At 40.3% G+C, this 12595-nt stretch overlaps 1 protein-coding gene across 4 annotated transcripts in view; it reads left to right on the top strand.

The window, feature by feature from the left end:
* LOC147008455 (phosphoinositide 3-kinase adapter protein 1-like) overlaps positions 1–12595 on the top strand; it is a 128160-nt gene that overhangs the window by 44664 nt on the left and 70901 nt on the right. For all 4 annotated transcript variants that reach the window (XM_085864011.1, XM_085864010.1, XM_085864008.1 and 1 more), the window contains exons 6-7: positions 3946–4084; positions 12009–12205. In XM_085864011.1, the coding sequence (XP_085720137.1) occupies positions 3946–4084; positions 12009–12205 (336 nt within the window). The remainder of the gene's footprint in view (positions 1–3945; positions 4085–12008; positions 12206–12595) is intronic.

The following is a 12595-nucleotide window of genomic DNA, read 5'->3' as shown; positions in this document are numbered from 1 at the left end:
TTGGACTGTTGAGTTGCATCAGTCTGTGTCGGCAGCCAATATTGAACGATATGTTTTATCAACTGAAAGTTGAAAGTTATTAGAGACGTGCTAACCACCCTGGGAAGCAATGTACAGTAATGCTGATGTTTTGGGAGTTTGCCCTTCGTTAGAGCAAGAGGTAATTACGATATCGTCAAATGAGTAACGAGAGGAAAAGGTGCGAAGGAAAACTATGTCAAAATAAAGGGTGGAAATGTTTGACTGAAGGAGGAGTTTGTTTAATTATGGCCCTGTTAATTTTATTGTGACTATTTGGGAACAATGGAAAGTTTGCAAAATGTACACAAAAGTTGCAAAATGTCAAGGTTTTTCTTTTGAACAATAATCTCATTCAGTTACGGAAATAAAAAAACAACAAATACATAAATGGGATCGAGGAATTATTATTCATTTTGAAGTTTTTCACAGCCTGTAGGAGGTCAAGAATCATTCCTGCAAAGAAGCAAATTCATAAACTCCTTCAATTGCTGGCTCTGCTGAATTGTAAATTAATTGACATTTTGTACACAGTGTGTCACTGCCTGATTGTGCGCATCATTATTAGCTGTTGTAAAGTTTCAAAGTTATTTAAAAAAATGAAGACCGAAATACTGTATCAATTACAATTAAGTGATGAAGTGTAAAGAATAAGTACTAGCACACAAATAAGTAAAAACAGGGGATGCTTAGAGTCAGTCCACCTGCTTTCTGGTTTGGAATATTGTTCGAATCGAACAAATTGGATCTGACCATAATTCTAGTGCACCATTATAGCTTTTCGGTTGGAACAGAAGAGACAGTTGCAACTTTCCTCATTTTAGCTTTTGAACCACGACTGAACCACGACTAGTGAGGCATCAAAGTGATTCAATATTATGCGTGGGGTCTATTTGTGTTTGCATACTGTGAGAACTCCTTTATTTTCCTGTTTAAATGGCAGGTTGAAATTTAATATAATACAGGGTCGGCCAAAAAAAATGTACCTGATTTCAAAAATTGAATGAAAATTAAATCCACTCTGACATGAGCTGAAACAAACAAACAAAAAAAAAACCAATGTCACCCTCAGGGTGACCCGTATCTTGCCAAAAGGTGACCACGTGTGACTTCTTTAAGGTCACACTGAGGTGAACAGAGCTGCTATCCACCAGGAGCGACTCCTTGAGGAATATCTGCCTACGAGAGATTCCGATGAGAATCGTTCTACAGAGTAACCATGAAAAATATGCTTTTGCCTCATAACGTCACCAAATGACGTCATAATGTCTCAAGCTTGACATATCTAGAAAGCACTCATCGAGGTGTTCAATTTGAGGTACTACACGATATGGTTCCTAAAACTTGAAAATTTGACCCTGGGGTCAAATGTTTGACCTGAGGCGCTAACCATGAAGGTCAAGGCCAATCGCCACCAAAAATTAATCAGCTGAGTGCCAGCCCATGAACTATATTCCCATGAAGTTTGAAGACGATCCGATCAAAATTAATCAAAAAATAAGTTTCGTCGACTCCCCTGATTTGCGACAAAGTGACCTTGACCTTGACCTTCAAATTTTATTCGCTGAAAGGGACCTCTATAGGCCTCTGATATGCGAAGTTACAAAAATTTCCAATGATAACTGTGCTCTGCAGAGTTATTTATACGTGATTACAGACCAAAAAAAAACAAAAAAAAAACATATGAAGGTCAAGGCCAATCGCCACCAAAAATTAATCAGCTGAGCGCCAGACCATGAACTATATTCCCATGAAGTTTGAAGACGATCCGATCAAAATTACTCAAAAAATAAGGGTTTCGTCGACTCCCCTGATTTGCGCCAAAGTGACTTTGACCTTTGACCTTGACCTTCAAAATTTTGTGCGCTGAAAGGGACCTCTATAGGCCTCTGATATGCGAAGTTACAAAAATTTCCGATGATAACTGTGCTCTGCAGAATTTTTTTATACGTGACTACAGACAAACAAACAAACAAACATACAAGCTGACTAACATATCTTGCAAAAACTTCGTTTTGGCAAGATAATAATAATACTAGAGGGATCTTTCACGTCTATTTCCATCAATACAGATTTTCAAAATGTCTTCCATCATTCTGAGCACACATGCGAATACACGCAACACAGTTGCTGATTACAGCCTGCATCAGCATCATTTCAATGGCATCCAAGATCACCAGATCTGCCCCCTTTATATGTTTTTATATCGGGGTACCTTATATTAAAGAAAATGTATTTCAGGAGAAGCCAAGAACAATTAGTAATCTGAAGGATTTTGTGATTACAGCTATCGCCAATATTTGGTGTGAGCCACCCCTCAAACCTGTGTGTGTGTGTCACACTCTTTTTTTTTGTTAGTTATACAATTCATACCCCTGTGCCAATTGCCCCAAAATTTGCTGTATCACAAAATTTGCTGTATCACAAAATTTGCTGTATCACATTTTGGACTTGGTCCAAAATGGGGGCTTATGGATTTGGTCTTGATTTTTGTGTCAGAGTGCGTGCATGTGTGCGTCTGCAACCATATCTTGTATGGACCAATTTTATTCGTACTTGACAGAAAGACAACACATGATGGTTTACACATGCATGTAATTTTATTTCGACAGCAGATCCAAGATGGCCGACTAGTGGCCATTTTAGTTGTAAAAAAAAAATAACAACCCAGCGTCGGACACGTCTTCAACCATTTCTCGGACATGCATTTACCGATCTTATTCAAACCTGGCACACAGGTAGTGAATGATGGCTTACATAATTACATCATACTTTTTCAAGATCAGATCCAAGATGGCCGACTTACATCCATTTTAGTTGTAAAAAAAAAACCTGATGTTGAATAAGTCCTCAACCATTTCTCGGACAAGCATTTATCGATGTTGTTCAAACTTGCCACACAGATAATGAATGACGTCGTACATATGCACTTAATTTTTTTTTTAGACCAGGTCAAAGATGGCCGACTGGTGGCTATTTTGTTACTCAAACGTGTCCTATCCATTTCTCAGACATGCATGGTCCAATTTTGTTCAAACTTGGCACAAGCCCAGTACATAATGGCATACACGTGCACTTCACTTTATTTTGTGATCTGATCAAAGAAGGCTCACTGGGAGACTGGCCATTTTAGATGTGCATAATTTTGGGCTAGCCCTTTAACTCCACACAGCAAAATCACTAAAACAATGGGGGCTGTGATATTCTGTCTTTTTTTACTTGTTGTAACATGTAGTAGGTGAAGGTCACAATAAAAATTGCAATTCTTAGTCAAATTTGGTTAAAACAAAAAAGTAACGGCACCCTGGGTGATCGAGCTCTGCATGTGTCGGGTGTCCCCGTCGGAGGAGAGAGCTTGGCTTATGCTTGGTTCGAAGGTTAATTATTTGTTGGGATTCAAAGTAATTGCATTTAAGTTTTTACATTCTTGATGCAGAATGGAAATTAACATACAAAGGGTCCAAAGTCACCACAGGATGACACCGAGTGCAAGTAGTCCTACAATCCCACACAACCTCAAACAAGGAAATGAGGCCATTTGGCCCATCACTGCTGTGGTGCACTCCTGGGGATAATTTTTGCTACAGCTTTAAACATCAATATTCTTGATGGTTTACTGAAGTCGAAGTCACCCAATCTTGATATTGATATTGATTTGTCATTTAAAAAAGAGAGACGATCAGACTAAAGTACGAGTTTGGTTACTTCAGAGCTCTTCCATTCTTAACTTCCAAAATTAATCTTTCATATATTTATATATATATATATATATATATATATATATATATATATGTATATATGTATATATATATATATATATATATATATATATATATATATATATATATTTATATATATATATATACATATTCTCTGTAGATAATTCAGAGTAATTTTGAAAGATAATTATTGACTTCTCTTCCCCAGGCTTTCCAAATTACACCTGGAGACGTGAACACTTTGGACAAACTTCTTACTGATTGTCTTCGAGAAAATGTGCCTGTTGGTGGCTTGCATTTATTTGGAATCACTCATTCAGAGGAAGAGGAAGACAGCAGTTCCCTCGGTGAGATCGATTCGGAATGTATATTAAGTCATTAGTAGATATAGATGCATGTGCAAACACAGAGCTGAAGTTGGAGTTTAACTTTAATATCTTCTTTCCCAGAGTTTTGGATTTCGGAGCAAGGGGCACATGTATTAGTTTGACAAGCATTGTTTGACCGTGTGCTTTAGTCTTGGGTCTGAAATGCACGTTCTTAGTTTTGTTGTTTATTTTAGTTTTTTTTTATTTTTATTTTTTTCCAAAAAAAACCACCTCACAATGAAGATGACAGCCAACGAGCCAGAAACGCATCCATGGATTGATTCCCTTCCTGGATGGAAGGGGCAGTTCCCATCTGTGAAGACGATGTCTTTTGCAGACTGCAACTGGGCCAGAAGTTGCGTTTCAGTTTCAATATTGTCACATGCTCAAGGCCACGACCACACACAAGGTGCACTCAAAGGATCACGCCCAAAAAGGCAGCAACCACAACCCAGGTCACAAAGCTGTTACTGCCGAGATTCAGATTGTTTGTAGAAAACTGACCATTCTTGAACCACATACTAATATAACAGGACTTCTGCCAAGTTAACTCCACTCTCACCCATCCCCAGTATCTAAGTCACCTCGATCCAACACGTTTGACAAGTTTGTTACATGTTTCTTGCAAATAATCATATAATTCATGAAATATTGATCATATGTTGGAAATATATATATATATATATATATATATATATATAATACGCTTGATTGTGTGTGTGTGTGTGTGTGTGTGTGTGTGTGTGTGTGTAACATTCCATTCCACCCAATGGTTGGGTAGCTTGCCTGACTCCACCCACAATTTCAAGCTGATGAAAAATCGCATCTCTGCCATGTTGGTGGTTACTGCTATGCAAAGCAAAAGACATCTTCGGAGATGTCATATTCACAATAGCCATGCCCTCCCTATAAGTTTTTCATTTAGTGTGAAAACGACCAAAGTTAAAAGGACACCGAAAGGCATCATGGGCCTTGTGAAGATTGGTGTCAGTGATCGAGGCAGCGGTCTGTTGCTTTATACACTGTCCAAATAACTTTGTGGCATTCTTTCATGCAGAGCTTAAACCCATGTCATTATTCCACACATGCAAAACTAAAAGCATGGGTAAGCAATAGGTTCATGTCTGTCTTATCAGTTTATGATCAAGCAACAACTTATTTCAATTGAATGTTATATTTTGAACATGAATCAGAAGACAAGTTTGCTATTCTACCATACTCTGGCTCTGAATTTGTCCCAATCACACACGCACAGAGAGGGGTGAGATCATATTTTTTTACTATGTCTGTCTGTTTGGCTGTGAAGATCATTCCAAACGGGAAACTTACTGTTTTTAAGGTTGTTATAAAGGATGCAAACACCAGGCATGAAGAACTAATATAATGGATTTGAGAGGGTGATGTAATGGACATTGCATAAAACGGTGGTGAAACCCATGTGTTGTTGTTCGTCTTTCGGCTTCTCCCGTTCGGGGTCGCCACAGTGGATCATCCGTTATGATCCGCATACTGATTTGGCATAGGTTTTACGCCGGATGCCCTTCCTGACGTAACCCTGGTCGCCTCTTACGACACAGGGATAAGGATTGGGTTTCGCCATGATTCCGGGCTGCCCTACACCCTCTCATAGCATGGCCCAGTGCAAGGATCCGAGGATCCTCCAACCCAAGCCTCCGAGTAGCCGGATTACAGGCGCACGCCACTATGCCCGGTATTGGTGAAACCCATGTATAAGGTGTATATATAGAGTGGTGTACAAGGGTGGTCTATAACACATTAACACTGATTCAATAGTGCTAAAGGCCCGGTCACACCTTGACGTTTTAGCCAACATATGCCGATTTTTGAATTTTTTTTCTAAAACGCTGGCACACGTTGAATACGTTATGGGTAAGTTTTGATAATATTGAGAGCACGCTGAAAAACACTGCCATACGTTGTTGTACGTTGGCTTTAAACGTTGTACTTTTCGGTTGTCCTCAAATTTTTTCATGCTTGAAATTTCACGACGTATGCCGGCGTATGACTCGCACGTTCCGCTACGCTGGCCACAAGTTGTATGCACGGTCTGCGATCGCTGACAGACGTCAACACATGCTACTTGTAAGTTAATCATAAGTTGAGACACGCCGAGGTAATGTTTAGCGTACCCGAAACTTATTTCTAACCTATGATTAACGTGTTGTTGCCACACATCGACAGACGTTACTTTTAAGTTACTCATAGGCTGAAAGACGTCGGTATAATGGATCGTCCTTGCGTCAGCGTCCACGGCCACGGCCAGGACACTTATTTGCAGCATTCTTCAAACTTTTCTTCGGCATGACGAGGATGTTCACACTTCGATGTCTAGCTTGGCTATGATTCCAATTGTCCATCGGCAGCGTCTATTTAAAATAGTCGAGTTTGAGCGTTTTAACACGTTCAGAAGAAACGCTTCAAATTTCCAAACCCCAGCGTCAAAAAACAAAGGCGAGTGACAGCAATTTAAATCGTTCATTGTAAACAATGAAACTAGCTGAGTGGTACCGTTTAAAAGTCGTTGAGTGTAAAAAAAATCCAATTGTTAAGCGCAAGCGTCTACTTTCAATAGTGGAGATGCAGCCATTTAAATCGTTGAGTGGCAGCCTATGAACCTACCCGTGGACACGCGGACGCAAGGACGATTCATCATAACCCACACCCTCCCCCTCACACTCACCTACTACTGCCAACATGAACAAACTACTACTAATACTAATACTAATACTAATACTGATACTGTTACTGCTGACATGGACATCGACTCAAAAAGGACTCGAAAACACTGTTGGGTTCCCCTTTTATGAACACCATTTTTATATACCAATTCCCAAAACTGCTGGGAACACGTCTTTATATGGCAGTTGTAAGCTAGAAACACGTAAATTTTTTTTTGTTGTTGACCGGAAGACGTCATTGGAATACGTCTACATACGTCGATGTGTGTTGGGACTACGTAAAGAATTGGTTCAAAGCACGTCAAACATAAGTTAGAAATAAGTTTCGCGTAAAAAAGACATTACCGCGACGTGTTTCGACTTATGAGTAGCTTATAAGTAGCCTTTGTGGACGTGTGAAAGCGTCCACATATCGTGTGTACAACCTATCCCCATCGCATGCGGAATGTGTGTCATACGCCGAGTACGTCGTAAAATTTTGAACATGTTTAAAATTTCTTGACGTACTCTACTTACTACGACGTATGATAGCGTACTTTAGCGTTCTACTCATGTATACCAAACTTACTCATACCGTATTTGACGTGCCCCAACGTTTTAGACACATTTTTCTTAGGTCGGCATACGCTGGCAAGATCGCCAAGGTGTGACCGCGATGTTGTCACTTCCATTTCTACGGCAGTTATGATTCGAATCGTTGTGCGTCAGCCTTTTAATAGGCTACGTCACGACATCGTCGGCGATGCGTGCAACGCGCTATGCGTAAGTTAGACTATCGTTGGGCATCGGTTGTGTAGGCCGACAACAGGTTCAGCATTCGTTGGTATAAGTTATCTATAACACAACGAAACGTTCTGTGTCCGTTACTAATATGTTATGCATACGACCAACTCGTTATGAATACGTCCGAATCTTAAAAAAAAAACATCAAAAGTTCAACGTCAGCCAGCGTTTTACATACATTTTAATACGTTGCCATCGCTGGCTAAAACGTCAAGGTGTGACCGGTCCTTAACCTTCTGGAGTATTAAAAAACGATCTTTCAAGTCATTTTATTAACATATAAGTGTATAAAACTTGAATGCTGGGCGGGGTATCGTGTTCCATGAACTCTCCAGTTATAAATGGTCTTTGTCCAAGATCATTATTTACTTTTAATGATGTGTATGTATGCATTTTACTAACAGCTTTTCACGGTCAAGGAAAACAATCAACAGTTTTACCTCTGTCACCGAAGGTGAAGGAGGTTATGTTTTCACCCCTTTCTGTCTGTTTGTTACGTGCAAAATCAAAGATTTTTCAAGTATATTGGTTTTTCGATTTTGTTATTGTCTGTCTGTCTGTTTATTGCCTGCAGTTCACAATTTTAAACCGATCTTCACAAAACTTCACCACGTGGTAGAGTTTAGCATAAGGAAGAAGGCTATTGCTTTTGAGGTCAAAAGGTCAACATCGTGCTCTGCACGACATCTTCTTGTTTGTTAATTGCCGGAATCCTTTGGATTTCGGCAATTATGTTGGTCGGTTGTGTGTCATTCTGTGTGTCTGTCTGTCTGTTTGTTTACCCTGTAGCAGCCACACTGTTTCAGCGATCATGACCAAACTGGGTAGAGACGTTGGCCATGGTCCAACTTAGACACTTGTCGTTTTTGGTGAATCTAGGTCAAAGGTCAAGGTTACCGAAATTCTTATTTTCGCAATAACGTCCGCTAAAATGGTCGTATTGACTTCAAACCAAATCCAAAATGTGCATCTTCCAATACTGCATCCAACCATATGTCTCATTGGGGTGTTACACCAACACCCTTCTTAGCGGTCGGGGGTCGAATGTCAGGGGGGTCGGGTCAAAACTTTCAAATTGCGATAAAAACGCCATTTCAAGTCCGATTGACTTCCAAGTTATGATCATGACCAAACTAAGTGCTATAACTCATTAAACAGTAGCACTATCGACTTATAAGAACCAAATTGATTTCCAGGTTTTTATTTTTTCAGAGATCATGGAGATATGACAAAGTTATTCCGGCAATTCCTTGCTCAACGAGCAATTTCATTTGTCTTTTTGTTTGTCGGACTGTTTGTTTGTGTGCAGAATATCTCAAAAAGTGGACATGTTGGGTGTGTCCTCTCCCCCCCCCCCACCCCCACTTCCCTTGCTCTCACTCTCTCTCACTTCCACTCCACTGTTGTTGTTTCTCCCTTTCTATTTTGTTCCCTCCATTCTACTCCAGCTCTTGCACGAGCTTCAATCATGTGTTCTGATTGTGATGTACCAGACTCTGTTGCAGAGCGTCAGTACTGCCGAAGCAGTTTCTTGGCAAGGGTTATACTGGGTGGTTTTCCATCGCCTTTCCTGCTTTAGTTAGAGCAGAAATTTGGAATTTGTTTATGATGCCGGCAATAGCTCATCAACTCTTCATGAAGGACACAATTGGATTTTCAATGTCCACCAACTAATGCCAGCAGATGGAACGTCCAGTTTAACTCCGATCCGAGGGACGGCACACCCATTGATGAATCAATCACCCTGCTTGTGAAACACCGTTGATGACTGTTCATATCTGGGTTGGGATTCAAACCTCGGCTCGACAGCTTTGATGTGAGTGAGCGTATCTCTGGGCTATTTCTGCGAGCCTCGATCATGTTTAGAAAAAGTAAAAACGGTTCTGCAAATTTTTTTTTAATGCCTTTTCATTTCTAGCAAATACCTCAGGTCTTTTGGATGTACTCCTATGTGGTCATCCATTAATTATGAACACAAGGCGAGGTGGCAAAATTGAGAAAAAGAAGGGAGTTTTGGGGACAGTGGGGAAAGAAGTGAAAAGGGTTTGGAAGGAATAAGAGTGAAGGGAGGGAATGTGAAGGACATGTATTGGGGTGGGAAGTCAAATTTTGTCATATTTGTGTGTATAATAAGTAATCATCATCATAGAAGGCTGCATACATCTCGCTGACCCTCTAATGGTCTAACCCCTTTTCCCTTCCAACCACTCCTTTTCTTACAGTATTTTACATGCCCATCTGCCTGGATCCCTCTCCCCCTTTGTCAATCTGTCTACCAGTGGTTAATTATCATTGAGGAAATTAAAGCTGAAGCCTCAGGCCCCATACATGAGGAGGCCCCCAATCAGCTCAGACAAATCACCTTCATCTTCACTGTTCTGCACCGAATAAGGAGCCCCACAAAATAAATAATAAATATATATGTGGATTGGATTGATTAAAAAAAAAACATTTCTTGTAATAATCATGCACATTGCAAAGAGAGAAACAGTAACATTATGTTCATACATTTTTGTATACAAATTATTTAATTTTCACATCATATGATTCATAAATTTGAGTCCTGGACGATGTCATTCACATCCAATACATGTCAGCGAGGCCAGAGGGTCCCAGTGCTATTGCCAGCTCCAACCCCTGGTTGTCTGTATACAGGTAGTCCCCGGCTTCCGAACAGCCAGCTTCTGAACGTCTGTTCATACGAACATCATACTTCATAACCATGTTTCGGTCTTTCAAACGTTGATCCATTCATCTGAACACGGCTTTTTGAACAGGCTTCAAGTATCCTAACCCTGAAGTAAAGTTTGTTTTGTTTTCGCGTGCAGTAAAATATAATGTGTAAAGTTTCTTTATTGTTCCTGTCTCAATCAGCCAAAGTACGGTACGTGTAAATCATGTAAATGTACAGAGTGGCTACAAATTCCCTAAACATGCAGTTGGAATTGCATTTTCATTTATCTGTATGCTTCCCTCCATTCTTCGCACAAATTAGAATTTTTCTCCATGTTCTTCTGGACATCTTCAATGTTGAGGGTTGGAGGTCATAAAAGCAGCCCCTGACAGCTGTTATGAGATCTTCAACTGTCAAGAATCAGCTATCCTGCTATCTTCAGTTATCCTGCTAAGAATCAGCTATCCTGCTATCTTCAGATATCCTGCTAAGAATCAGCTATCCTGCTATCTTCAGATATCCTGCTAAGAATCAGCTATCCTGCTATCTTCAGATATCCTGCTAAGAATCAGCTATCCTGCTATCTTCAGATATCCTGCTAAGAATCAGCTATCCTGCTATCTTCAGATATCCTGCTAAGAATCAGCTATCCTGCTATCTTCAGATATCCTGCTAAGAATCAGCTATCCTGCTATCTTCAGATATCCTGCTAAGAATCAGCTATCCTGCTATCTTCAGATATCCTGCTAAGAATCAGCTATCCTGCTATCTTCAGATATCCTGCTAAGAATCAGCTATCCTGCTATCTTCAGATATCCTGCTAAGAATCAGCTGTCCTACTATCTTCAGTTATCCTGCTAAGAATCAGCTATCCTGCTATCTTCAGCTGTCCTGCTAAGAATTAGCTATCCTACTATCTTCAGCTATCCTGCCACAAGATGGTGCACCAGCACATTATGCTCTCACAGTTGTGGAGAATATCTCGACGATGAATTTAGTGGACGATGGATTGGACGTGGATCTGAGATAGTGCAGCCTCCTCGAAGTCTGGACTTAACAACATGTGACAACTCGGTTTGGGGCATCGTGAAAGAGGAAATTTCTCATCTCAGCCTAACAACAGCTGAAGACCTCAAAACAGCTATCAGGGGCAGCTTTTATGACCACCAACCCTCAACATGGAAGAAGATGTCCAGAAGAACATGAAGAAAAATTCAAATCTGTGCAGAGAATGAAGGGAAGCATACAGATAAATTATAACTGCATGCAGAGGGACTTTGTAGCCACTCTGTATATGTATTATTAATTAAATTTAAAGAAAAAGGGCCCCAAAATATAACTAGCCTTTTATGTTAGTTTCTCAATTCTTTCAATGTCATATATGTAGATTATGTACTGTACATGTGCAAATATTGTTTGGGCCCCAAAAATCATACAAAAGGGCCCCCAAAATAAAATTTGCCTCAGGCCCCAAGTACCATTCATCTGCCCTTGCTGTCAACCTGCCTACCTCTGTCGGTTTGTGACTCGATGGGTCTTGGAATCTGCATTTCAAAGATTTACACATTCACACATCATTTTGCTTCTACTCATCATGATATAATACATGTTTTGCTTCTGCGTGTTCGACGTGCGGATGAAAGTTGAATATATGATCTACTATCGCCATTTGATCGGTCAAGTGAAAAGCCAAAATGAAAGTTATTTGATGAAATCTTTCATTATCCACAACAATGTTGCCTTGCAGTTGAGAGCCAGGAAGAATTGCCCACTCTTCTGCATTTTGCGGCGAGGTTTGGACTCAGCAATGTGATGGCACAGCTGCTCCAATATCCTGGGGCCTTTCAGGCCCTCAGAACTACGAACAAACATGGTCTTGGTCCCAGTCACTTGGCTGAGACCCATGGCTTTTTGGAGCTGCAGCAATTTATAAACGATTATCTGGTGGGTTATACATCATTTGTCTGTTTATTTGGGCTTACTTTTATTTCAGTTTATTTAACTTCATAAGCAGGAAGGTGTCGACAGAGTTTGCCTCATTGGTATTATATGAAAATACGCGTATGTCTGAAGCTTGTAGAATCAAATATGGCTTGGCTGATCTCCAGCAAATATTGATAATGTGATATGTGATCGGAGTACTCAGGGTCAGGTGATGGGTGCAATTACAATTGGCCTCTTGCCCTCCTCCCGCCCCCGAGGTCAGGGGATGGACGACGCATTCAAGTTTGATGAATTATAACAAGCAGGGGAGGGGTGTGTGCCATAACCACAAATTTCATAAAGGGGGAGTGGGTGTTCACATGGCATTGTGTAAATTATTTCACTGATGGT

The sequence above is a fragment of the Eptatretus burgeri genome, chromosome 18, assembly GCF_056783735.1.
Source record: "Eptatretus burgeri isolate ZD-2024b chromosome 18, Ebu_testis_v1, whole genome shotgun sequence".
Classification (NCBI taxonomy): Eukaryota; Metazoa; Chordata; class Myxini; order Myxiniformes; family Myxinidae; genus Eptatretus; species Eptatretus burgeri.
Note: the sequence above shows the minus strand (reverse complement) of the source record. Positions and strands in the feature narration are given on the sequence as shown.